This window comes from Pelodiscus sinensis, chromosome 21, assembly GCF_052426305.1.
Source record: "Pelodiscus sinensis isolate ZL-2025 chromosome 21, ASM5242630v1, whole genome shotgun sequence".
In the NCBI taxonomy this organism is placed as follows: Eukaryota; Metazoa; Chordata; order Testudines; family Trionychidae; genus Pelodiscus; species Pelodiscus sinensis.
In genome coordinates this window covers 1,236,438-1,264,350 of record NC_143072.1, presented here as the reverse complement: position 1 = coordinate 1,264,350, position 27,913 = coordinate 1,236,438, and the positions used below count along the sequence as shown (strand labels likewise).

The window sequence follows — 27,913 nt, the reverse complement described above, 5'->3', positions numbered from 1 at the left end:
TTGAAAAACGCACAGGCTCATGCTTAATGTGTTAACAGAGATACAATAGACTTATTATGTTTCCAGAGTCTGAGGGTGGTCTGCAAAATTAATGACTACGGTGTTTGAAAATTAAGTGAACTCACTAATATATACTGTTGTTGATCCACTGAGTTTGGTGTTTAGCATTCCTCAACAGGAGACTAAATCTTTGCAGCCATTTCAAAAGTGATGCTGGCGCCCGTAACAGAAATGTATTCAATAATTTTTTATAAACCCATTGGACTCCAGTATTTTTCTTCGTTGACTGGGAAGTAGACTTCCCAGAATAAATTCTCTGTCCATACATGGCAGGTGTTTTCTAAGTGTTTGTAGCAGAACAGAAAATGATAGCATTGACAATAGAAGATATAAAGTGTTTCAAATTTGTATTTAATTAATTGTGTAAGAAAAATAGGGAATAAGTGCCATAGAATTTCCGATTAGCAGAATTAATTTTGATTAGCATTTGTTTACTAGTAAGTGTCACTATGATAGAAAATGAGCCAAAGATTTGTAATCATATTCACACTAGTAATTCTGTTATCAAATGACACATCTTTCACAGATCTGCACAGCTGTACTTGTTTGTGCTTTATGGCTGAAGGCCTTGTGGTAAGGTACAAGCTTATTGAAAAGTATGGTTCCATGAAAGAGGAGTTATTTAAAGAACTCCATTAAGCAGTAATTAATATAATTTTGGCTTTTTTTATTCAAGTTTTGTTGTTTTTATGTCTTGTTCATGAAAATAGATTGGATCTTGAGACTTTCATGTCTCATTAGTCTATGTGATTTTAAAGATGCTGTCAAAATACTTTGTTTCAAAAAATATAGTATTCATCAGTTAGAAAATAATGGAGATCCTAAATATAAAGAATTGTATATAATTCTCAAAAAAATCATGGGAGGTAGAGGAAAGTAAATCGGCTCTAGGCCTCACTAAAACAGCACTGTGTATGACTACAAGAATGTCATTTTAACTAAGGAAGAAGGAGAATTCCTCCACAAAGAATTTCAAGATTCTGAGCTTCTGACGTGGTGTCGCTGTTGTCTTTTTATTGTTTAGATCCAGTTCCCGCTCTTGATCTAGGACAGCAGCTTCAGCTTAAAGTCCAGCGCATGCATGATATTGAAACAGAGAACCAGAAACTTAGGGAAACGCTAGAGGAATACAATAAGGAATTTGCTGAAGTGAAAAATCAAGGTAGGTGCAAAAAATGGATGCTTTTTCTCTGATTGTATTTCTAACAGTTTGAAGAAAGTTAGAATTGCCCTAAGTGTATTTAATAAAATTAGAATGTGCAGATACATTGTTGCAGGGCATCCCCACTGTAAGTCGCCCTGGCATACATCCGTTCCATACTAAAGTCGTTGACGCTTGTAGGAACTGATGCATTATAAGTCGTAACATTCCTCACTCTTAAATCACGCCAACCCCCTTCCCCCCCCATTTGTGCAAATGGAAGTCTGGCGTGGGAGAAAAATTGCCTGCTTTAAGTTGTTTTGCTGTAAGGCCAAAGTTTTTGGAACCTATCTTGAACTTCTAGTGAGAACGGCCTGTTTTTAAGAAAGGAAGACTGTTGCATGCTTTGAAACTTGTGTGTCTGCATATGAGTATTGTAGTTTGACTGGACCAATAGGATTTCCTTTAGAACTTTTCCTATGGTATCGTGAAATAGCGGGGCATCCTTTCTTTCTTTTTTTTTTTTTTTTTTAAAGCATTATTTTGTTGTTACCTTAAGCACTATCTATTTATTAGTGATCTGGCTAGCCTTCTGAGGTTAAATAGCACTCGTTAAATACTGAGATAATAGTAAAACTACTCTAAAGCCAAATACTGGAAAAAAAAAAAAGTGGAAATACTGAAGTAATGCTTTATTATTTACGGCAATTGGCAAGTTTTTTTATGATGGTACATGAAGACCACTATCTAAGATGCAAAAACCTGCTGTCTCTGAAAATACCTAGCTTTCTGAAAAACATGCTTCCTGCACCAGGAAACAAAATATGATCATTCTAAAACCTATTTCCCTTTACACACCACTTGTGGTTTCCTTGTGATTATCCAATACAGTAGCAGCAGATTGTTCCACCGCATGGGAAAGTAGACTGTGTTTATCATGTAAAACTGTTCCAGCATTGCTCAGCTCTCACTGCTCCTTACCACTTTACTAGGGCATGGTATGCTGCATCTAAATTGTAGCCAAAGGAGCATGTTAGAGCCATCTCTTTCGTTATTATGAAGCGGCCTATTGAGATTTGAGGTCCCTTACCATGCAGGTCTTCAGATTCGACTGCAAGAGATACACAGCACAGTAATGTTCTCCGTGGCGCACTACTGGCTATGCACTTGGACCACCTTTATGGAGGAGTTTGGGGCCTGATCTTGGAAAGTGCAAAGGACCTTCAGCTGCAGTTGTGTGTTTGTAGAGGATTAGCGCTGAAATATTTCAGTCAGGATCAAGGCCCCTTACGCTAAGAGTTATGCAAACATGCAGAGGGACATATCATGAATAGCTTGTGATCTTGAAGTCAATAAGAGCTATGGGCAGTCTGTACCTTGCAGGTTTGGGCTCTTTAGTGCAATTCTACACATTTCACAAATTAGCATTTACTACGAGTAGCTTTTTTTTATGCTTTATGCATTTATTTCGTTCATGTACCAAAGCATTTAATTCTGGAAGTGCAGTTCTACACCGTAGTTTAAACAGAAATGGTCTGCATATGTTAGGAATGACTTGCAGAGGCCTGTTAGTAGTTGAGGGTATTTTGATTTCTTTCCACAGATGGGTTATACATGGTTTTAAATGAAATTAAAAACATAAGAATGGCCTGTATGATGGTTTTTGTTAGTTGGAGATACCTGGAGCATGGGATTGCATTCCTGATCATCTTAGCTATAACAGCCATTGATGGAACTTTTTTGAAGCCATTTATGTGTGGCCTTCACAACATCCCATGGCAGTGAGTTCCACAGGTTAACTGTGTATTGTGTGAAGTAGTACTGCCTTTTCTTTGTTTTATACCTGCTGCCTGTTAATTCCGTCTAGTGACCCCTAGTCCTTGTATTATGTGAAAAAGTAAATAACACTTCCCTGATTGCTTTCTCTGTGCTATTCATTATTTTATAGCTCTTTCGCCTATCCACCCTTAGTTGTCATCTTTTCCAAGATGAACAGTCTCCATCTTTTTAATCTGTCCTCATATAGACACTTTTCTAAAGCCCCAGTCATTTTTCTTGACCTTCTCTGTACCTTTTCAAACTCTAATATATGTTTTTGAGGTGAGATGATCAGAATTGCACACAGTATTCGTAGTCTTATATATTGGCACTGTGGAATTTTGTGTTGTCTTATCTATCCCTTTTCTAATGCTTTCTAATATTCTGAGAACTTTTTAAAACTGCTGTTGTATATTGAGTGGATGTTTTTGGAGAACTATCCACAATGACTCCACTCAGCTTTGTTATTACCTAATTTGAATCATTTATATTGTCTGCCAGTTTACCCACCTCACTGTTTCACCCCGTTTTGCAGATCATTTAGAAATACGTTGCACAACTCAGGTCCGACTACAGGTCCTTGGGGAACTCTCTCCATTGTGAAAGCTGACAGTTTACACCTATCCTTTGTTTCTCATCTTTTAACTAGTTACTGATCCATTAGCATGGTGTTCAACACGCTAGCTGCTAGCCACATGTGGCTCTTTGTCCAGCTGAGTGTGGCTAGTTTGCTATAGCAGTAGCCACTGTAGTGGCTACAGCTTCAGAACTGGTTGGACCCCACAGCATTAGAGTATCTTTTCTCTTACCTCAAAACTGCTTACTTTGCTTGAAGGCCTTTCAAAGGCTTTCTGACAGTCAGGTACACCATATCTAATGAATCACCTTTCTTCACATGTTAGTTGACTCCATCGAATAATTCTAAAACATTGGTGAGGCATGATTTCCCTTTACGAAATCACCCCTATGTTGACTCTTCCCTACATGTCATGTTTGTTTATGTAGCTGATAAATTTATTTTTGTTATCATTTCAACAAATTCAAGCCTGTAATGGGGAGGATCAGCTCTTTTTTAAAAAAATTAGTATTACTTTAGCTATCCTGTAGTCATCTGGTGTAGAGGGTTATGCAGGACTCTTGGGTAAATAGAATCTAGTCCTGGTGCCTTATTGCAATTTAATTTATCAGTTTGTACAAATACCACCTCTACTGACACTTCAGTATGGGACAGTTCCTCAGTTTTGTCACTTAAAAAGAATGACTCAGATGTGGGGATCTCCCCTACATCCTCAGAAGTGAATACTGATCAGAGAATTCAGTTAGCTTCTCCACAATGGCCTTATCTTCCTTGATTGTGCCTTTGCCACCTAAATTATCCAGTAGCCCCATTGATTTTTTTGGTAGGCTCCCTGTTTCTGATGTATTAAAACATTTTTTTTTTTTTGCTATTAATTTTTGTGTCCTTAACTTAATTGCTCTTCAGACTTTCTTCTTAGCCTGCCTTTCCTATATTTTCACTTGATTGCTCCTTTCTATTTTCCTCACTTCCAGGTTTAAAGACTCTCTTTTTGCCTCTATCCGCTAGTTAGCAATAGCGTTTTGGATCTTTTTTTTGAGGGGGCTGGAGATGTATTTATTGGAGCTTCTATTTTGCTGTTTTCTGTCTCCATGTGATTATCACACATTTTACCATGTGAATATTCCTGTTCAGTTTCCAGTTTTTATGTACTTCCCCTTTTTGAAGTGAAATGCTACTGTGATATGTTTCTTTTGGTGTTTTTCCTCTTACGAAGGTGTTACATTAATTATACTATGCAAAGCCGTCCCATCCATCGGACGATTCAGGGTTCACCACTCCAGGCCCCCTGCTTTTGGGGTCCCCTTAGTGGCTGCTCCAACTGTCCTGTGGACAGGAGGGAGCCTGGGATGACAGGGGCTTGGTCTGGGGTGGCAGCAGTGGTCACCTCAGCTCCTGCTTCACGCGTGGTGAGTGGGGGGGAAGGAAGAGTGGCCTGGCAGCCAGCTCTGCCCCAGTCCGCTGTGCTCGACTTCTCTGTGACAGCGAAAAGCAGAGCGCGGAGGGCACTCTATTTCCCACCACCATGAGAAGCAGGGCACAGCGGGCCGTGGAGCAGAGCAGGGTGTTGGGCTACTCTGGCTCCCACCGTCCATGTGATGAGTGTGGGGGGGGGGGGGGTGGAGTAACCCCTGCTGCCACTGCACCAAGACCCCATAATCTCCCAAGTCGTGTTGCTCAGGGGAGGGGGCAAGAAGGTGCAATGGAGAAGATGCAGGGCTTGGGAAAGGGGGGGAGCAGGCGCAGGGTCTGCTGCGGGTGGAGGGGGGCAGAGGTTGCCCCAGGCCCTGAACCACCCTCAGGACGACCCTGATATTATGGTTGCTGTTACTGAGCGGGTCATCTATATTCACCTCTTGGACTAGATCCTCTGATCCACGTATGACTAAATCAGGAATTGCTTCTCCCTTTGTGAGTTCCAGGAGCGGCATATATGGTGACCAGAATTTTTAGCTCTGTATCCCTGCCTGAGGTGACACATACCCCGTCAATTTGAGGATAGTTGAAATCCTCCGTTACTATTGCTGCTTCTGCTTTTGCAGTCTGTCTCATCTTCTTGAGCATTTCACAGTCACTGTCATCATTCTGGTCAGTTGGTTGTAGTATATTCCTGCTTCTATAGTCTTATTGTTCAAGCATGGAATTTCTATCAGTAGAGATTTTATGGTACAGTATGATTCATTTAAAATTTTTGCTTATTTGACTCGATGCTTTCTTTCACTTAGGCTGTGTTTAGATTGCACTGTTAAATCGGAAGAAGATGCACAATATTTTTTCAATTTACTTTTGAAAGAGGCTCTTTCGAAATTTGGCACATCTACACAGTGCCAAATTGCGAAAGAAAGTGTGTTTTCGACCCATCCCTTATTTCCTCGTAGAACAAGGTTAACAGGGATGGCAAAAGAACGCATCTATTCTTTTGAAAAAGCGGATGCGTTCCTTGGACACATCATTGCTATTTTGGGACACCTCCGGTATCCCGAAAAAGCAGTGCAGTCTAGACGTAACCTTACAGTGACACTCCCCCACCTGCACAACCTACTCTGTTGTTCCTATATATTGGGTCCTGTATTACTACTGTGTTCCACTTATTCTCCTCATAACATCCAACTTTCTGCAGTGCCTATTACGTCGTTCTCCGCAATTAATACCAGACACTCTGGTTCACCCATCTTAGAATTTAGACATGTAGCATATTTATATAAGCACGTGTAAATTTGGTCAATTTCAATTTCCTGGCTTTACGTTTTATTATGGCATTTGTCTTTTGCACTTATGTACATTTTTTTTTGCACCCACTAGTATATTTAATATCACTTTCTTGGCCAGCTACATCTCTCTCTAGCAGTCTCAATGTATTGCTAGTGTGTGAGGCTTCATTAAATAATTCTTTTCCATACCCTATTCTTGTTGCAAAGCACACAAGTGTTGCTCCTTGTCTTGCTTTCCTATTGTAAATAGTAAGATATAAAAAAATTCTTCCCTTAGGTGTGGGGGGAGTGAGAGGCTCACGGACAATGTCCGTTAATGTAACCGAAAGATGAAGGGTTCCAGTTGTCTATTAAATCTGATCTATGTGTTAATTCAGCAGTAAAATCCAAACTGCCCTATTTTTTGTCAGTTGTGAAGCGGGTGTGTCTTCAGTAACTGAAAGGTTGGCTCTGTACAAGAGCCATATTAAGACTGCTGCACTTTATATGAGCACAGTTATGTGAATGAGCTATTTGTGTAAATTCATACTTAAACCACTGTGGGACTTGATTTATCTCCCTTCAGCAGAGAGCTAATTTGAGACTAATTAATAAGGTGATATTATATTTTACGATTGATTTTCTTTTTTTTTAGTCATGTTATAAAAACCCTGGCTCTGCTTCCGAGCAAAATCCATTGATCCTTCTCAACCTAAACGTTTAAAGTTCAGTTTAACATTTAGGGAGTAAAAGGTCTCTGAAGGGACTCATATCCATTGATTTTGTGTCAGAGTTGAAGAGCTAAAGTTTAAAACACACTGAGCCTACAGGGTAAAGAAAGCCTTGTCTTCTCATAACCACATGGAACTGTGTAAATTCATTCTTTGCCTGTTGTTTTTCTGTAGAGGTTACAATAAAAGCGCTTAAAGAGAAAATCAGAGAATATGAACAGACCCTGAAGAACCAAGCAGAGAATCTAGCTCTTGAAAAAGAACAAAAATTACAAAATGACTTTGCGGAGAAGGAGAGGTGAGTGTGTGTATGTGTGTGTGGGTGTGTAGGTGTGTGTAGGTGTTGTCTGGAGGGAAAGAAACCTCATTATTCTGCTTAATCTTCCCAACCAGAGTCCTTCCTTCACTTCATCAAGACAGCTCATCTCTTGAATCATTTTAGTAATCTTTCACAGAAAAACAATTGTACAAGTGTATAAGTGAAGCCAGGACAGATTGTTACTTCACTACTCTGTTGTATTTGGGATGTAGGTGGTTGGGTTGATTATTTAGATTAAGGTCTGAGTGGGGAGACGTTAGATGTGAACTGGGAGATACTTTTTAAAATCAGTATTTAATAGTTACTCTGTATTTTTTAGTAGACCCAAGGTTTCTTTTTTTTTCTATCAAATATAGTTTACATAGATATACAAATAAAATTAAAGTAATGACAGTTTAGTGGAAGACAAATTATAGAAGAGGGTGTGTTAGAGGCGCTTTTTGACTAAAGCGCATCCTAAAATGTGGATAATTTAGTGTGAGGGAGGATAAAAAGAACTTTGACCTGTGTTTCTTACCATACATACTTGTTTACAAGTTTGAGAGAAAAGAAAATGTGTTCTTTGGTACAGTATTTTTAAATCAGATAACATGTAAACCAGGGGTGGAGAGCTTCATACCCAGGGGCCAGATGTGGCCCCTGGCTTGCCGGGATGTGGCCCCCCCCGAGCCTTATCTCTCCCCCCCCCCCCAGCACTGGGGTGCCCATGTTGGTGCTCCAGTCCCCCGCAACCCTATCATAGGGCTGAAACACACAAAATTTACTAGGCTGGGGCCCCCAGGCTCTGGTGTGTGACGGGAATGTGGGGAGTGTCTTTCTTCTTCTCAGTTAGAGACCACATCAGTGAGGGTTTTGTTTTATGCATTTCACTTGTGCATGGCCCCTGACTGACTTATCAGTATGTGAGCAGCCCCCGACCTAAAAAAGATTCTCCACCCCTGAAAACATGCAAAGTAATTGTTAGAAAGTTGGTTGATTTTGTCTGAATAGTATTTTTTTTAACATGATCCCCCGGAAGACATTTAAGATGCTGGGTGTTTTATGCACCATCATGACTATTTAAAATCTGCAGAATAGCTAAAGGTCTCTGAGCAATGTCACAGCAACTCTATGCTTAGTATAGGTTTTATAAGTCTAGTCTTTAGCAAAGTCTGGTGACTGTATGGCCAAGTGACCTGAAAGCATATGCTGTAACTGACACAAACATGGGAACCGTGCTTATGTACATAAGAAATAAGCTGGTCTGATCGGGTTATATATGAAATAACAATGTAAAATTTGCTTTGAAATGTGCATAGAGGGTGGTTAATACTGTTATTGTATTTAGAATCCATTGCCAGTATGATGATAAAACAGCTGTCAGACCTATTGAGAATATCATTTATAGCAACAAATTCCTTCAGTCTGACAGAAAAATGGAAATGTATCCTTCTTCTTGAGCTAACTTTTGTACAAAAGCGGGTATGTGGTGACAATTTTCTTAATGTGTGTGACATTTCCAAAACAATTTATGCTACGGAAAACCTTCCACTAACTATATCATTTATATAGCAGTCAAATCTTGTATTATGTTCGCACCATACATTTTGAAGTTGTTACACTGTTAAAATTTTAACAAGTGGGACTCCAAAATATGTACAGCTTTCCAATGATACATGGCTTATGGTTCCCATTGTGATACCTTATAGTATACATGGTACTGTCATTTGCCTATTTACACTTGAACTGATCAATCACATTATCTGTCAGATTGGCAAAATACAATTAAATTGTTAAATAAGGTCACCAGCTCCATTTTCATCTCTCTTTTTTAGAAAGTTGCAAGAAACACAGATGTCGACAGCCTCAAAGCTGGAGGAGGCCGAACACAAAGTTCAAGCTTTACAAACAGGTTTGGCATTGCTGTTGTGATCTGTACCAATGGCCAGGCAGGTAGTAGGATAAATACAGTGAAATAAGGACTGAGCTTGCATGTCTGTGTTAAGACTCAGGGGAACATCCATCCAGCAGTACTCAAAAATGGCCATGCAAATCAGAGCTTCTGTTGGGCTTCTTAGCCCTAAGGCTTCAGGCTTTGATGGCATCTTGATCTCTCCCCAGTTTTCTGCCTGTGGCACACAGCACTTTAGTCTCCTGAAGTCTGAAATGCTGTTGTCTAACCAAAATTACTATGCTTAGTATAGTGGTTACTGCGAAATTTGATGGCCTGTGCAGATCAGTCTAAATGATCTAATGGTCCCTTCTGCCCTTAAACTCTGTGAATCTATAAATTAACTACACACTTGTGCTATGGCCAACTATTGGTGGATGTAGTGGGTAAAGTCGAGATAGTGTAGTAGAGACATCGTTGGAATGTTCCTGCAACTAAAACAGGCCACAGAGCTGTGCTGTATAAAATAGTCAGAATGCAAAGTGAACTTTATTTCTGCTTCACAGCAAAAAACCTGCTATTTACTTTGCAATTCATCCTTGCATAGTGATGTTTGCCAGCCCATATAAGTTGGGGTCCATTGGGGTTTTTTTTCCCAGTGAACTTTTTGGACTGATTGGTATAAATATTTTAGTTGAAATGTGACAAATCTACATATGAACTGAATAATATCTTGCTATATTAAGTAGAATGGCAACTAGAAACTTTTACAATTTAAAAAAAGATTTAAAAGAACAGAAACAAAGTCTTAAAAGCTTTTTCATCATCTAAGTCACTATTTGTTTGGTCAAGTAGAATACTTAATGTAAGATGATTTTTCGACAGGAAATGGTTTATAGCAGGATAAAAAATTGAGTAGCCTTTTTACATTGCACAATGTACTGGTCTGTTACAATTCCTGTAACATTTCTATGTTTTATGCCTCCTAGCCTTGGAAAAAACTCGGACAGAATTATTTGACCTGAAAACAAAATATGATGAAGAAACTACTGCAAAGTAAGATTTCACCATTTTCTTTTTACATATCTTCCTTTGCTATCCCACCTTCCTAATTTTGCATGTTATCATTTGAAAGAAGGGTGAGATGGAAGTGGTTTGTAGTAAAAATGTGTAGGAAAACATTGGCATAATTGAATATCCTGTACTGAGACTGATTAAACTAGTGTTGTTTCTTTCAAACTTTCCACCCCCTAAAGCACACCTACCCTGTCCCTTCTCTGCTCCCAGCTTCCGTTCTTAATCCTGTATTTATGATGTTACACACAACCTATGCTATACTTGGAGGCAGAAGAATCTAAAATAAGATTTTTGTAGTAATCCCCCTCCTCCTTTCCTGGTCAGTGAATGAAGATTAATTCTGGATTTCATTGTAGCAAAGTTCCTTAGTTCTGCGTGTCTCCTAATTAGCAGGTATTAATTTGGTATGTATCAAAAGTGATCACCAAATGCCACAGAATTTCTCTATATTTAACAGCACATAATTGTGGAATTAGTGGATGAATTTTTGATTTTTTTTAATTGGTAACTACTATGGTTACTGCTTTCAGTTATAGCCTTGTTTTTATTATCACTGTCTTCATTGTTGGGCAGTGGCGTAGCTAGGATGGGCCAGGTGGGTGGGCCCTGACTTCTGTGGGGCAGGCAATGAGGGGGGCAGTCTCCAGCTGGCTATGGGGAAGAGAAGGAGAGTTACACTTGCCTTGCTGCCCCACACGGTGCTCCCAGTGGTGAGCAGGATTGGGGCTTGCCCTGCTCTTCCCACCCAGCCCACTGCTCCCAGCAGAGTTTGTGATGGTACTTGATTTCCTTCAGCTGCTCCCAGCAGAAATCATGGTTAAGGCTCCGGAGCTTGGCCATGCTCTAGTTGCTCGCTTCTCCTGGCAAGGAACGTGTTGGGACTCCAAGGTTTGGCTCCACTCCGGCTACTTGCTCCTCTTGGCGGGAAGCCAGGTCAGAGTGCCAGGACTTGTCCTAGCTCTGATGCTTCAGCCACCTAGCGGGATCGGGAGCTCATAAGCCCCCAACTCCACTCCCTGGCAGGAGTGCTGGATGAGCAGAGCAGAGCTAGCCCCCGACTCCGTTCTCCAGGTCTTCCAGCGCATTGGACAGAAAGGGGCAAGACTCCATGTCAGAGCAGAGCCAGGACAGTGGGTGGGTGGGCCTGAATCCTAAGTGTTGGGCCATGGCCCACCCGTGGCTATGCCCCTGCTGTTGGGCCCATCATTGTGTTTACATGAGTATGTGGCATGCATGTTCACAAGTCCAAAGTGCCTGAAAAGATCAACTCAGTGCAGGAAACAAGGGAAGAGAGGCAGATTATTGGTGTGTGTCTGTCTTCTTTTAAAACATTTTATTTGTTTGCATGTATCTTTTATTCAAAGAGAAAAAGGAAAGTTGGAAGTGGAAAGGAATTGTCATAACCCACTGCAGCTCTAATGTTCTGTTGAATCCAAAAGAGTTTCCCTTTTAGAAATGGCAAAGTAAAAAAGGAACAATTTACAGTCAAATTATAGCTTGGCTGTTGCAGGGGCATAACCAGCGCAAGATATCCCCTTACATACGAGTGCTGAAGTGTCTGTGTTAAGGGTGGCTGCACAGGATGGGAAAACGATTCCATAGAGTCCCTAGCTTCTCTCTCTTGTTTTGGATGGACAAAGCAGGAGGCTGCAACAGGCCAGAGTATGTGGTAGGGATGTCGACAAGTACCCAGTTACTCGGTAAGCATCATCCTTACTTGGGTGATGCTTACCAGTAATTGATTAACTGGCAGCCCGGCTGGGCTAGAGTGGCTCCCCGCCTATGGGATCCCAGTTAACCAGTTCAATGGAATGCTTAACATTCCGTTGAGCCGGTTAACCTTTTAACCAGGATTTTATATCCCGTGTGTGGAGCTTTGTTTCTGTCCTCTCCATCAAGTCAGCATGGTAGAGGAACATACTGTGTGATATAAGGACATTGGACAATTTGTTCTCTCCATGGAGCAGTGGGGGATTGGGTAGAAGATTGACTTCCCATGTCACAGCTTCCTTCTTGTATTTCTCCAGGGCAACAAAATATTACCTTTTTACATTGAGCCATAGCATATTGTCATAATTGCTAGTCTTATTACTAAAGAGGAATAGGGTTGTCCTGGTAGAGGTCTGTCAGTAGTAGGAGTCCGAAGTAGAGACCTATTGGCATCCTTTCTTCAGTTGTGTCCAAATCTGCATCCAAGTTTAGTTCTTTTAAGAACTAATCTTGTAAATTCAGGGGATCCTTAACCCAATTGTGATCCTTGGGAGCTACAGTGCTTGAAATTTGCGACTGGGCCCTTAATTGTTAAGGTTCAGTGTTTACTATAGAAACAATTTTTATCCCCTTTTCTTACATGAACTCTGTAACTTGCATTTTTGAAATCTTAGTTGTTTGAAACACCTTATTCAGAACTTGGGTGTATTATATTTTCTTACTGGTTGCATATTTTCCAACTGACACATACTGCTGACTGTGTTTTTAATGGAGCAATAAATTAACATAGATTTTTGCTAACTTTCTTTTCTATTAAAAAAAAACCAACAAATGGTCTGGTGGCACTTTATAGACTAACAAAACATGTAGATGGTATCATGAGCTTTCGTGGGCACAGCCCACTTCTTTAGATGGCTGGAGTTCTATGGGAAATATAATTGATACTAGTTCTGTTGTTAATAGCGCCCGCCAGGGCATTTGTGTGTGCCCGCTGACAACCTGGGACGGCCCGGCGCGCGGCGCACTGGAGGCGCCGGCCCATGGGGCGCGACACGCACCAGCGCCTGGTGCGTGGCGCTCGGGCGGCCCCAGCCCCGGGGCACATGCGGGCATGCGGCGCCGGCCCCGGGTCCACGGCACAAGGCGCTCGGGCGGTCCCGGCCCTGGGGCACATGCCGGCGCCGGGTGCAAGGGCATCCCCGCCCCTGGCGTGCCCCAGGACGCGCGGCCCCGCCTCCCGGGTGCCCGGCGCGTGAGTGGCCCCGCCCCCGGGCGCCAGAGAGCCCCTAAAGGTTGGGGACCACTGGACTATATGTACAACTAAGTAGAACCAATAAGTAGCAGACCAGATAACATTTTCATTATGTTCTGTAACACATTGATTTCAGTCAAATAGCTGAATCCTGTAGTGGACATTTTGTCATATTCTTTGTCTTCTAAACTAAAGTTTTATAAAAGCAAACTTTGATAATCTGACATCAACAGAAATGTTCTTATGATTATTTTTATTTCCTGTATGATTTTGTAAAACAGTCTCTTTCAGTGTTTGCAACCCAATTTTTTGTATCTTGCAAATCCATGAAAACATGAAAGAGCAACAGACTATAAATGAAAGTTAAACTAACTAGTGTATTTCACTGTCCAAGTTGAGAGAAATGAGAAAAGTAAACAAACAGCAAGAAAGATAACAAGGGAATTTTAATTCTTTGGTCTTAATAATCTGAGCTGCTAGTAGCCTTGACAGATTTATTTGAAATATATATGTGCTTGTTACATAACATAAGACAAGACCATAAGAGCTGACAAACAACCGCATACAAAGGAATCCAATGCATCAGGTAAGGGCAGACAAATAAGCAGTGGCAAATTTTTAAAGTGCTTGTACACAAATGCTAGGAGTCTGACTAATAAGATGGGTGAACTAGAGTACCTCGTATTAAATGAGGAGGTAGACATAATAGGAATCACTGAAACCTGGTGGAATGAGGAAAATCTGTGGGACACAATCATACCGGGATATAAAATATATGGAAAGGATAGAGCAGGCCGGGTGGGTGGCGGACTGGCACTGTCTGTGACAGATAATGTAGAATCAAATGAAATAAAAATATTAAGTGAATCAACATGTTCCATAGAATCGCTATGGATAGAAATTCCATGCTCCAATAATAAGAAATTAGCAGTAGGGATATATTACCGACCACCTGACCAGGACAGCGATACTGACATAGAAATGCTGAGGGAGATTAGAGAGGCTACCAAAATAAAGAACTCTATAATAATGGGGGATTTTAATTACCCCATATTGACTGGATACATGTCACCTCAGGAAGAGAAGCGGAGATAAAATTTCTCAATGCCTTAAATGACTGCTTCTTGGAGCAGCTGGTACAGGAACCTACAAGGGGAGAGGCAATTCTCGATTTAGTCCTGAGTGGAGTGCAGGATCAGGTCCAGGATATAAGCGTTACAGGACCGCTTGGGAATAGTGACCATAATATAATAACATTCAACATTCCTGTGGTGGGAAGAACACCTCAGCAGTCTAGCACCCTGGCATTTAATTTCAAAAAGGGGAATTACGCAAAAATGAGGAGGTTAGTTAAACAGAAATTAAAAGGCACAGTGACTAGAGCCAAATCCCTGAAAGCTGCATGGAAACTTTTTAAAGACACCATAATAGAGGCCCAACTTAAACGTATACCCCAAATTAAAAAAACATAGGAAGAGACCTAAAAAAGAGTCACCGTGGCTTAACCACCATGTAAAAGAAGCAGTGAGGGACAAAAAGGTATCTTTTAAGAAGTGGAAGTCCAATCCTAGTGAGATAAATAGAAAGGAACATAAACACTGTCAAATCAAGTGTAAACATGTAATAAGAAAAGCAAAAAAAGATTTTGAAGAACAGCTAGCCAAAAACTCAAAAAGAAATAACAAAATGTTTTTTAAGTACATTAGAAGCAGGAAGCCTGCTAAAAAACCTGTGGGTCCCCTAGATGATCGAGCTATAAAAGGAGCAAACAAGGACGATAAAGCCATTGCAGAGAAACTAAATGATTTCTTTGCTTCAGTCTTCACGGCTGAGAACGTTGGGGAGATTCCTGAATCTGTACCATCCTTTGTGGGTGATGAATCTGAGGAACTGTCCCGGATTGAAGTATCATTAGAGGAGGTTTTGGAACAAATAGAAAAACTTAATGTTAACAAATCTCCGGGACCAGATGGCATTCATCCAAGGGTTCTAAAAGAACTTAAATGGGAAATTGCTGACCTATTATCTGTGATTTGTAACCTATCCTTTAAATCGGCTTCCGTACCTAATGACTGGAAGGTAGCCAACGTGACACCAATATTTAAAAAGGGCTCTAGAGGCGATCCTGGCAATTACAGACCGGTAAGTCTAACTTCAGTACCGGGCAAATTAGTCGAAACAATAGTAAAGAATAAAATTGTGAAGCATGTAGAAGAACATAATTTGTTGGACAAAAGTCAACATGGTTTCTGTAAAGGGAAATCCTGTCTTACTAATCTGTTAGAGTTCTTTGAAGGGGTTAACAAACATGCGGACAAGGGGGATCCAGTAGATATAGTATACTTGGATTTTCAGAAAGCCTTTGACAAGGTCCCTCACCAAAGGCTCTTGTGTAAATTACATGGCCATGGGATAAGAGGGAAGGTCCTTTCTTGGATTGAGAACTGGTTAAAAGACAGGAAACAAAGGGTAGGAATAAATGGTAAATTTTCAGATTGGAGAGGGGTAACTAGTGGTGTACCCCAAGGGTCAGTCCTGGGACCAATCCTTTTCAACTTATTCATAAATGATCTGGAGAAAGGGGTAAGCAGTGAGGTAGTAAAGTTTGCAGATGATACAAAACTGTTTAGGATAGTCAATACAGAAGCAGACTGTGAGGGACTCCAAGAAGTTCTCACCAAACTGAGCGATTGGGCAACAAAATGGCAAATGAAATTTAATGTGGATAAGTGTAAAGTAATGCACATCAGGGAAAAATAACCCCAACTATACATACAGTATGATGGGGGCTAATTTGGCTACGACAAATCAGGAAAGAGATCTTGGAGTTATCGTGGACAGTTCTCTGAAAACTTCCACACAGAGTGCAGCGGCGGTCAAAAAGGCAAATAGGATGGTAGGAATTATTAGGAAAGGGATAGAAAATAAGACCCAGAATATCGTACTGCCCCTGTATAAAACTATGGTACACCCACATCTTGAATACTGTGTACAGATGTGGTCTCCTCACCTCAAAAAAGATATTTTGGCCTTGGAAAGGGTTCAGAAAAGGGCAACTAAAATGATTAGGGGTTTGGAACGGGTCCCATATGAGGAGAGGTTAAAGCGACTGGGACTTTTCAGTTTAGAAAAGAGGCGACTGAGGGGGGATATGATAGAGGTCTATAAAATCATGAGTGGTGTGGAGAGGGCGAATAAAGAAAAGTTATTTATTAGTTCCCATAATAGAAGAACTAGAGGACACCAAATGAAATTAATGGGGAGCAGGTTTAAAACTAATAAAAGAAAGTTCTTCTTCACACAGCGTGTAGTCAACCTGTGGAACTCCTTGCCAGAGGAGGCTGTGAAGGCTAAGACTATAATAGAGTTTAAAGAGAAGCTGGATAAATTCATGGAGGTTAGCTCCATAAAAGGCTATTAGCCAGGGGATAAAATGGTGTCCTTGGCCTCTGTTTGTCAGAGGCTGGAGAGGGATGGCAAGAGACAAATCGCTTGGTCATTGTCTTCGGTCCACCCTCTCTGGGGCACCTGGTGCTGGCCACTGTCGGTAGACAGGATACTGGGCTAGATGGACCTTTGGTCTGACCCAGTACGGCCGTTCTTATGTTCTTATGTTCTAATTTCTTCATGTCTTAAAAAATTGTTTCTGGCCCTCTGAGATTTGATCAGATGAATTGGAATGCTTACAGACAAGAAAGTTTTTAAAAAAAAAAAAAGTTAATACTGGTTGTATGACTTTCAGTTGTAAAATGCAGAGATACAGGCAGTCCCCGGGTTACGTACAAGATAGGGACTGTAGGTTTGTTCTTAAGTTGAATCTGTATGTAAGTCGGAACTGGCGTCCAGATTCAGCCGCTGCTGAAACTGATCAGTTTCAACAGTGGCTGAATCTGGACGCCAGTTCTGATTTACATACAGATTCAACTTAAGAACCCCAGGCATCCCCAAGTCAGCTGCTGCTGAAACTGATCAGCGGCTGATTCCAGGAAGCCCGGGGCAGGGGCTTCCTGTAGTCAGCCACTGGTCATTTTCAGCAGCTGCTGACTAGGGGACACCTGGGGCAGAGCAGCTGGGGTGCTGCTGGGTTGGTCCAGTGGCACCCAGAGTGGCGCTACGGGACCAACCGGCAGCGCCCCAGCTGCTGTACCACAGGCGTCCGGAGCAAAGCCGCGGAGCACGGGGGCAGCGGGACAGCCCAGACGCGCCGTGGCTATCCTGCTGCCCTCGGGCTCCGTGGCTTTGCTCTGCTTTGCTCCCCGTCCCCCTGGTCTGCAGACCAGGGGGACGGGGAGCAAAGCGGCGGAACACGCGGGCAGCGGGACAGCCCAGATGCGCCGTGGCTATCCTGCTGCCCTCGGGCTCCGCGGCTTTGCTCTGCTCTGCTCCCCGTCCCCCAGGTCTGCAGACCAGGGGGAGGGGGAGCAGAGCAGAGCAGAGCAGAGCGGCGGAACGCGCAGCCAGCTGACAGCCCAGACGCGTCTGGGCTGTCAGCTGGCCGCGTGCTCCGCTCTGCTCCCCCTCCCCCTGGTCTGCAGACCAGGGGGAGGGGGAGCAGAGCAGAGCAGAGCAGAGCGGCAGAACGCGCGGCCAGCTGACAGCCCAGACGCGTCTGGGCTGTCAGCTGGCCGCGCGTTCCGCCGCCGCTTTGCTTCCTCTCCCTGGTCTGCTCGAGACCAGGGAGAGGAAGTGCCCCGTTCGTAACTGCGGATCCGACGTAAGTCGGATCCGCGTAACTCGGGGACTGCCTGTACCTGGTAATTGTTTGAAATGTCAAAAGGATCTGAACATTCTTTTCAAAAAAAGGAAAGTACAGCAAGATAAGTTAAGACCTTCGGTGTCTCAGCATAACAGGCTTGGATTTTTCCTCAGCAATGGTTCAGAATCAGTATGAAGTTGAAACTTAAAAAATTGCTTGTTTATGTTTTAGTGGTTTTCTAAATTTTTCAGTGTGGTATGTGCAAAGCTAAGTGCGACACGAACCATGTTCTTGACCATTTGCTAGCAGTGCATCTTTAATGAGATCTGTTTCTGAAATGAAAACCTTTAGTAGTATTATTCCCATTTGTCATATGTTGCATAAAGATTTCCCCTTCTTTCTGATGATTAGGTAGATCTCTTAACATTCTTCCTCTGGGAGACTTGTCATCTGGGCACCTTTCTCCTGGCCCCTTTTATTGGACAAGTATCTCCTGTCTAGGACACTGAAGGAGTTAATGACAAAAAGAAATTTATGATGTGCAGTCATTGCAGTGTCAGCTGGAATATCAAGAAGCTGAATCTGACAAGATGGCAGCAGGAAAGTTTTCCATGTGTAGGCTTGAAGTAAAATGTAATTGGCCTTTATGCACAGAACAAGGATCCATTGATGAATACAGCTGGTCTTTGTTTTCTTCTGTCATTGAGTGTGGGAGGTAAAAGTGTTCTTCTTCATGTTTATTAATGCAAGATTCCTTAGACAAATGGCAAGCACAGTTTAATATTTGTTGGAACACAGAAGGGCTTGCCAAAACAGTTGTGTAAGAGGATTTCAAGGTTTTCTGATTATAATCATGTCTGGGTTAAATAAATGAATGATTGCTCTGCCTTTTTCAATTAAAGAGGCACATCCTCTCTTGAAGCCTAATACTGATTTTGTTTGCCGTCTCACACGTTTCTATCAGCAAACCTGGATTTAACCAACACTAATGAGTTTGATCTGGAGATTCTATCATCGCTGGAATGAAAAAAGCAAACTTGAACCTTGAGTTCCTGTCATACTGAAGAAAAGCTTTTTTCTTAGTAAAAACAGACTGGTTGTCTGTGTAGGAAAAGAAACTCTCTATACGTATTTCCTTGTGTTTTCTCCAGAACACATACTCTGCTCATATCCTCTTTCACTTCTGGTTTTATGCTGCATGCTCCAACAAGTGTTTCCGATTCCCAACGAAGTTGATGTTCTGTCAGCCAAAGTGCTGGAATTCAGTTTTAAGTGAACTCCAGAACCACCTCTTGGCTCTTGCATCCCTTCCTCCACAACATAAGTGAATTCTAACTGGGAAAGGACCTTCAACTGTAGCACACACAGAAGGCTCGTTACATTCCTGCTAATATGTGGGTTGAGTTGCCTTTGGTGAAAGAAAATACCACTGGAATACCACACTCCTAAATAGTTTTGAGGATTTTAGCTCCTGTACCTGGTCCTACAATAGGAAGCTTCTATTAAAAAAAAAAAAAAAAGAGGGAGAAAAACTCACATTGTGAACTGGATGGCTACACTCCTTGTCCATGAGACTTTTCTTAGGACCTTTAGAGCTCTACAGGAATGCTCATGGGTGTCCAGTGGCCTAGGCAGGGGAAGGCTTTACCTTTTCAAACTGCCTGGCATGGCCCCGCCCATCACTGTAGATGGTCTGGGAGTGGAATGTTGCTGCCCCCAGCACCCTCCCTCCAGGTGGGGAGGCTGGAGCTGCGCTGTGTATTCTCCTTCCTCCCCTGGTGTTCCAGGGCTGAGCTGGGATGCACTGTGCTCCCTCTCCCGTGCCCTGGGGTGAGCTCACACCCACTCTCCCCCCCCCCCCATCGTGGTGGGGAAGCATACACAACATGCTTCCCTATGGGAGGGGGTGGGGCAGCACAAAGGGTGGGTCTGGAATTGGGGCTGAGGGCTTGCCTGCCCCAGCCCTAACTTCACCAACCTTCCATGCGAATGCTTATTGAAAGTTCAGCACAGAAGAAGGTTTTAACACTTCTATCAGGACTAGTTCTTAAAACAAACATTTCTAGTGGTATATAACAATCCTCCTGCTCATTGCCTAAGCAAGTAGAAAAATCTTCATTGTATAGGTTTGAGTGACTCTATTATAATCACACCTGGGTGTATCAGCATTAAGACAATATCAGCACCATGTTACAAATTACCGCACCATGTCGACTTAGATGAGTTGTTTTAATCTTGAGTTACTTTTTAATGGACAGAGCACTGCTGATTCAGTCGACTCTCATTTCAGATTTCCAGGTTTTTAGGGCCTGAATCTGCAAACTTTCCTGAGTAACATTAACAACGAGTAGTCCTGTGGCCTTAGTGACAAACAAAAATGTTAGGGCTGTCAAGCGATTAAAAAATTTAACCGCAATTAATCACATGCACCTCCCTTTTGAAGTGGCACTTGAAAGGAGCTTTGCAATGTGGTGGATCAGTTTGAGTCCCCATCTGATCCCAAGCTCCTAATGCCTGCCTCTTGGAAATGCCGGACCCAGGTGATCCCAGGCTCCTAATGTCTGTCCCTTGGAAACGCTGTTTTGGCACTTTAGCATGAATTAATGGCAACATACAAGAAGTGGTTGAAACCAATAAATAAGTATAGAGGTGAGAGAAGTATTGGAGAGAGAGGATAAAGTATTAGTGCAAGTATGTTTCCACGTGCACTGCCTGTATGTATAGTAGCTCTCCCATTAACTGGTGGTGGTATGCATTTACCATGAAAGATCAGTCTTAATAAGTCTGAAGGGGGATAAAATAGTAATGTCTTCACATACAGGTAAAGTTTGTAGGGCTGGGTCCTTAGTATTTTTCCACTTTCCTTCCTAGGAAATTATCCTTCCCCATTGTGGTGTTAATGGGTTGAGGTTCAAATATTTTATTTAATACCAAAATTCTCTTGTTTACTTGTGTCAATCCAGATTAGCTCAGTTGACTCTGGCAGAGAGCTTCCTAATTTACAATGAAAACAGAATTTGGCCCTAAGTATTTAGCTGTACCTTTAAGTACCAGGTTTGGATTGATATTTCACCCTCAAATGTTTGTTTTTTTCCAGGTTGTTGGTGCTAGACGCCAGCTGAATTTTTAAAAAAGGGAATCTCGCTCTAGTGTTACATAATTATTTTGATCTTCTTAAATGTTGCTACTCCCCATTGAACATGAATTGCTGTGATTAGTATATCTATGTTATATATGACATGAAATAATTTCTCTTTGCTGTGCCTTAAAGGTCTTAGTTTCCTACATCCTGACTTTCTGATGAATCATTAACCTCTGTTGCTTGTCTTTGGAACTATTACCCTAGTTAAAATGATTTCTCTAAAAGCAGGAGATAAAGAGCTTCATAAGCTGTGTCTGCTCTCAGCTTTTTACCTTACAATTTTGTACATTTGATACCACTGGTGCAAACTTCAGAAGTGGTAGTAATAGGAGGGAATACATGAGGAGAAAAGGTTAGCGTAGGTAAGTCCATACAATCTTGAAGTGAAGAATTTAAAGGGAAAAACACAGCTGCACTAAATCTCATTTATTTTTGAATGTATTTTGGAATTTCAGAGGGAGAGATTTGTGAGAGGTTAAAACTGTCCTTCATGCAAAATTTACAAGGGTTTCCAAGCCCTGGTTGATGATCATTTGCTTAACACATCAAGACTAGTGATGGGTGAAAATATTTTGGAGGCTCCGGTCAGACATTTCTGCAGCTGATTCAAACCTCCTGGTTATGTGAAATTGGGCTGAAAGTACAAGCTGACCTTTTTGCAAGATTTGTTCTAAGGTCAATAAAATGATTACAAGGCTATTTGTAGTAGAGTTCTCTTGTTTAGGGTATTACTGATGAATGCTCACCCACCATTTTAAAGCACTCGTGAGAGCTTGATATAAATGTTGTCGTTAGCCTCTGCTTTTGAATGGAGAAGTTGAGGCACACAGAGATTAAGTGATGTGCATAAATGCCAACAAGTCTGCTTCTGGCTGGAGTCTTGAACTATGGGGAGAGAGAGCATAATGGGACAAAAGTTTTCTGAACTTTTAAAAATCTGCAGTTTGTGCATTTTTTGATAAATCTAAATGAAGGGAACATCAGAAAAATTGAGCATTAGTACTAGAGTCAAGCTTCTTGGACTCTGTTACATTTAACTCGTTTCAAGAAAGTAGGTACTGTTTTGATAGTGTAGACCTGAGCTAACTCTTGCTAGAGTTTCTTAAACATCTCTGTTAAAAATATGGAGGATAGGGACATAATTCAAAATGACCTTAGCAAGTTAGAGAAATGGTCAGAGGTAAACAGGATGAGGTTTAATAAAGAGAAATGCAAAGTGCTCCACTTAGGAAGGAACAATCAGTTCCATACATACAAGATGGGAAGCGACTGTCTAGGAAGGAGCATGGCGGAAAGGGATCTAGGGGTCATAGTGGACCACAAGTTGAATATGAGTCAACAATGTGTGTGATGCTGTTGCAAAAAAAGCAAATATGATTCTAGGTTGTATCAACAGGTGTGTTGTAAGCAAAACTCGTGAAGTCATTCTGCCGCTCTACTCTGCACTAGTTAGGCCTCAGTTGGAGTACTGTGTCCAGTTCTGGGCGCCACATTTCAAGAAAGATGTGGAGAAATTGGAAAGGGTACAGAGAAGAGCGACAAGAATGATTAAAGGTCTAGAGAACATGACCTATGAAGCCAGGCTTCATGAACTGGGCTTGTTTAGTTTGGAAAAAAGAAGATTAAGGGGGGACATGATAGCGGTTTTCAAATATCTAAAAGGGTGTCACAAGGAGGAAGGAGAAAATTTGTTCCTCTTGGTTTCTGAGGACAGGACAAGGAGTAATGGGCTTAAAGTGCAGCAAGGGAGGTTTAGATTGGACATTAGGAAAAAATTCCTAACTGTCAGGGTGGTCAAATATTGGAATAAATTGCCAAGGGAGGTGGTGGAATCTCCCTCTCTGGAGATATTTAAGAACAGGTTAGATAGACATCTGTCAGGGATGGTGTAGGTGGAGCTTGGTCCTGCCTTGAGGGCGGGGGGCTGGACTCGATGACCTCTTGAGGTCCCTTCCAGTCCTATTATTCTATGATTCTATGCTGTTCTCTTTTCTGTATAATGTGAAAGACACTGTGTATTTAGCAATTTAGAAAAAAACACAATGAAATTCAAGCACATCTCTGGTGGTTATCCTATGTCATTCTCTTTATCCTAACATTGTATAGAGATCTTCAGATGGAAGAACAAAGTATTACAAGAAAACAGAGTTTCGTGGTCTTAGCACTTAGTGCTCTCTTCCTGAGCAAGGCTGCCACGATAAAGTTGGCTGATGAGGCAAATTGGGTACTTGGTCAATAATGCAGATCACGGAGAAAGTGATCTGGATTGCTTGGCAAGCTGGATGCAATTAAACTATGCTATGTGTTAACTAACTATGTGTTTTAATATGAGTAAATGTAAATGCACACATCTTGGAACAGAGAATGCTTCTGCACTGGGAGACTATTTTAAGAATCAGCAACTCTGGAAAATATTTGGGGAAGGAGAAGGTGGATAATCAGCAGCGCATGAGCTCCCAGTGTAGTGCTATGGTCCAAAGGGCTCATGGTAATCCTTGGATGCATAAACAAGGAAATCTCTGCTCTTATTCGAGATGTTATTTCACCTCCCTATTGTGCACTGTTGCAACTGCTGCTGAGAATCCTGTTCTCATCTTCCCAGTTCAAGGATGTTGATTAAATTGGAGGGACAGGGTCAGAAGAACCATGAAAATGATGAAAGGGTTAGAAAAAATGCCCTATTAATAAGATCTTAATCTGTTCTAGTTTAACAAAGAGAAGGTTAAAGAGGGACAGGGGGCTTGATTATAGTCTATAAGTACCTACATGGGGTACAGATATTTTAAAAAGGGTCTAGCAGCAAAAGGTAAAACATGATCCAATAGCTGGTAGTTGAAGCTAAACACATTTGTCCTGGAAATAAGGTTTATGCTTAGAACCGTGAGAGTAGTTAACGATTGGAACAACTTGCCATGTCCATTGTGAATTCTCCGTCTCTGATCATTTTAAAATCAAATTGGGATGATTTTCCCGAAAAAATCTGCCCTAGGAATTTTTTGAGGGAAAGTGTTTTGGCTTGTGCTATACGAATCCTACTAGATGATCATAGTGGTCCCTTCTGGCTATGAATAATGCATGGAAGACGATAGTTTCCATTTCCCTGGGTCTTGGGAATTCAAGTGCTATCTGTTCCCACTGCACCAAGGCCATGCTTCTGCAGTTATCCTGGCTACTAGTTCCCCCAAACAGAAGAGAAGTAGCATAGTTTAATACAGTCTGTTAATTGGTAAAGGATTCCCTAGTGAGTCCGGGGACGATACCCCAGAGTTGTCCAGCCAACTCCTCCTCCTGATTCAATTTGATTTCCTAACGACTAAACCTCACAGAATCCTTGCAGCAGATTTTCATGGGGAAGAAGAGGCGAGCATGTTACAGAAACAGCACTCTCCTCTTATTCGTCAAGTGGTGGGTGCTCCACTGTAGGTGCAGCAGCCCCCGGGATTTGCGATCTTCATCAGCAGTGCCTGCTGGACTGTGTGTGCGTGCGTGTGCGCGCACACACACACAATTCCCCCCTCTCCTGCTTTGAGCAGACTTGTATATTGCACTATGCAGTCAGTCTGCTTCCTTCCCCCCCCCCCCCCCATTACTTTTCTACCGCCGTTGGTTTAGGACAGAATCTGCAGCAGATCCCTCTTTGTCTGGTCCTTCAGTAATGCTTTACGTGTTGGTTGTCCTGTAGTTAGTTCTTCTCTTTTTCCTTCTCTCTGTTGGGGAACCCCCCTCTTTCCCCGAGAAGTCCTTGCTCTCTTTTGTTTTAGCTTTACCTTTACATTTACAGCGTAGGTTTTCATTTCTCCACTTTGTCTTTTCTGACTGGGAAGCTTTGTCCCTCACCCTTGTGCTCAAATGTCCCAGGTGAAAGTCCTGGAGAGTGACTTGCACCTTGTGTTATTTGCTGTCTGGCAGACACTACTATAAAAATGTTCTCACTGCCACAGTTTGATAGCCAGGTCCAGAAAAGTCTGGAACATTTGGTTAAAATTTCTCGTCAGAGAGTAATCACTGCATTGGACCTGAGTCTAGACTCTCCTCCTATCAGTCTCTCTCACTCTGCCAGGTCATCTGCCAGTCTTTATTCCCCACATCTGTCTAAGAGAAAGTCATCTCTTTCTTGTTCTGAGGAGAAGAAACAGGTTTCCTCCTCACATGCCGAGGCACAGCCTGCCAGAACACCATCCACTGTGAGGTCAGTCAGCTCAGCACCCTCTAGCAGGAGACCTAAGTCCATGGCCCATTCAAGTATCTCTGACACAAAACAATGGTCTAAAGACCCTACTTGGACCATCCTACAGACCATGGTACCATCTCTCCACTCTGGATTCTGAGACAGACTGTGCATGGATTTAAGCAGGAATAATGAAGCCTTAACAGCATAGTTAGCTGAGCTTGATTTTTTTTCATATTGTCATTTTAACCACACATTGGGAAATAAGGGTCCTACTTTGAGTCTAAAGTAGCCAAAATATAGTATATAGTACTTCCTTGTAAGGAAATTTTGCCCTTGAAAATAAAGAAAGCGCACGGTACCTGCCATGGTCTTTGGGGCATAGCTACTACTCAACTTGAATAATAGGAAAAGATAATCTGAATATATCCATGGATCATCATAAACAAACAGTTAATCTATTTTTTAAGGAACCTGTCTTGTGTGATATGCAGGTTTGCATATTTCTAATCATAAAGCAAAGCCGTTTGTCAGGTGCTATATTAAAATGGCAAGTGCTGCAATATACTTTTCTCTACCTAGCCATGCATTTAATACCTAATCTTTCTTTAGTAGCATTTATCTGATATTTCCCTTCCACTTCTGTAGACAGAGTCCATCTGCTTATCCCACGACTACATGAGCATGTGGGCAGCAAAATGAGTACATCATCTATGTAGCATGCTTCCTCGTTCTACTGAAAAAGGTGGCTGCTCAAAAGTAGAAAACAAATAAAAAAAACTTCCCTATTCTGTGGCCTTTCAAGGTTGTGAATTGCAAAGTCCAGAACCCTGAAAACACATGGTGAGACTGGTTCCTTTATCTTCCTTAACTTTTTTGGATAGTCACCCATTTTCAGTGAGTGTTGGAGGACCATCCTGGTTACATGCTGACACCTAAATACTGGGGTCATATACTACTTTACAAATTCACCTGATGTGTCCATCTGATTTTATTTTTTATTTATAAAGAACTCCGCGTGATCTGTCAACAGCTATATACGTCTCATTGGTTCTGGCCATAAATGTATCTGGTCCTCTCACTCTCTTTACATTGATACAAGGTCTAAGATATCATCCCTCCTCTGACCATAAAAACTAGCATGTATCTCACGTAGTTAGTAAAAAGAGTTTTTGCACTGGGTATGCATGAATAATCTGTCTGCACCTATCTGGGTGGAGAAGAGATGGGCAGTGCTCTAATTAGAGTGATAAGGGGGCTTGTGTTGCCTTCAGACATTCAGCAGGTCGGGGGCTGGTATGTCCCAGCTACTTCAGAGTGGTCTAATGGCCACAAAGTGTGTGTCACTTAGTCATTTGCTGTCATATGCAGAAATTGAAGAATTGAGAAGAGTGGGCGTAAAACACATGACAGTACTTGGCACAGAACTAAAGCTGCAGGTCAGGTAGTAGCCTACTTCAGAAACTGCTAATGGTCACAGGGACGTGTCACTTGGAGTGAGCCCAAAAGTATTTTCTCCTTTGCACACTCACGCACACTTATCTGTTAGTTACATCAAGAGGTAGGGGGTTTATTTGTTCTAGAGAAAATATTATGAAATTCAGTCACAAGTTGGTGAAATTTCTAAAATTTTAAATATTTATCTGCAATATATGTGAGAGAGTTTGTGTGTCTGTGTGTCTATCTGTCCGTCTGTGAGCGTGTTGCTTCAAGAACTCTTCTTAAACAGTAAGAGGTAGGACCAACAAATTTGGTAGGCAGCTTCCTCTTAGCATAACTTAAAGCAAGGTCAGGGTCTGGTTGTGCCAGGACAATGGGATGTGTGCGCAATGTGTTTGTTTCTTAGCAAACAGAAAGGGAGCGCGCTTATACTCATGAGACACTGCTGGAGACCTTATAGACTAACTGAAGTGCAGGAGCATAAGCTTTCGTGGGCAAAGACCCACTTACATGCATCTGACGAAGTGGGTCTTTGCCCACGAAAGCTTATGCTCCTACACTTCAGTTAGTCTATAAGGTGCCACAGGACTCCTCGTCGCTTTTGCAGATTCAGACTAACACGGCTACCCCTCTGATACTGGAGACCGCAATTGCCCCACCCCTGGGGAGCAGCCACTGGCTGGCAGCATGGCTCCAGCCTGCCCCGGATAGCAGTTGTCAGCTGGGGTGTACCACCCTGGGCTCGCTCTAGAGGATGAAGCTGGCGGGCAGTCTGCACCCCTCCCCCCCGCCCTGGCCGGCCCTAGGGAGAAGCCAGCAGGCAAGCAGCACGGCCCTTATCCTCCCTGGGCCGTCCCCAGAGAGAAGCTGGCCAGTGTCCCCTAACTCCTTCTTTACTGCCCCACCCTGACTCATGCATTCCCCACATCCAGCCTCTTGCCCTAAGCCCCTCCTTGCTCCCCCACCTTAACTCTTGCACATGACCCCCATGCTCCTAGCCCTGATGGACCTGAGCAATGCTGGGTAAGTCTTCTAATTCAGAGTACATTTTTAAAAAAATCAGCCTTTGGATAACCACAAATTGGGAGCATATAACTGAAACAGATTGCTGGTTCTGTCTTAGTGTTTGGGAATCTAGTGTGACTGTCCAAAGAAAGATCTTTAGAAATAGTAATTAATTGCCTTGCTGCAATTTATAGATTGGAAATTGAGGCACATAGAT

The 27,913-nt window shown here is 42.2% G+C and overlaps 1 protein-coding gene across 6 annotated transcripts in view; it reads left to right on the top strand.

The window, feature by feature from the left end:
* The window catches only part of CUX1 (cut like homeobox 1), a 398,058-nt gene that overhangs the window by 181,102 nt on the left and 189,043 nt on the right, over positions 1–27,913 (top strand). For all 6 annotated transcript variants that reach the window (XM_075904409.2, XM_075904408.2, XM_089772231.1 and 3 more), the window contains exons 5-8: positions 1,085–1,222; positions 7,192–7,315; positions 9,151–9,227; positions 10,196–10,262. In XM_075904409.2, the coding sequence (XP_075760524.1) occupies positions 1,085–1,222; positions 7,192–7,315; positions 9,151–9,227; positions 10,196–10,262 (406 nt within the window). The remainder of the gene's footprint in view (positions 1–1,084; positions 1,223–7,191; positions 7,316–9,150; positions 9,228–10,195; positions 10,263–27,913) is intronic.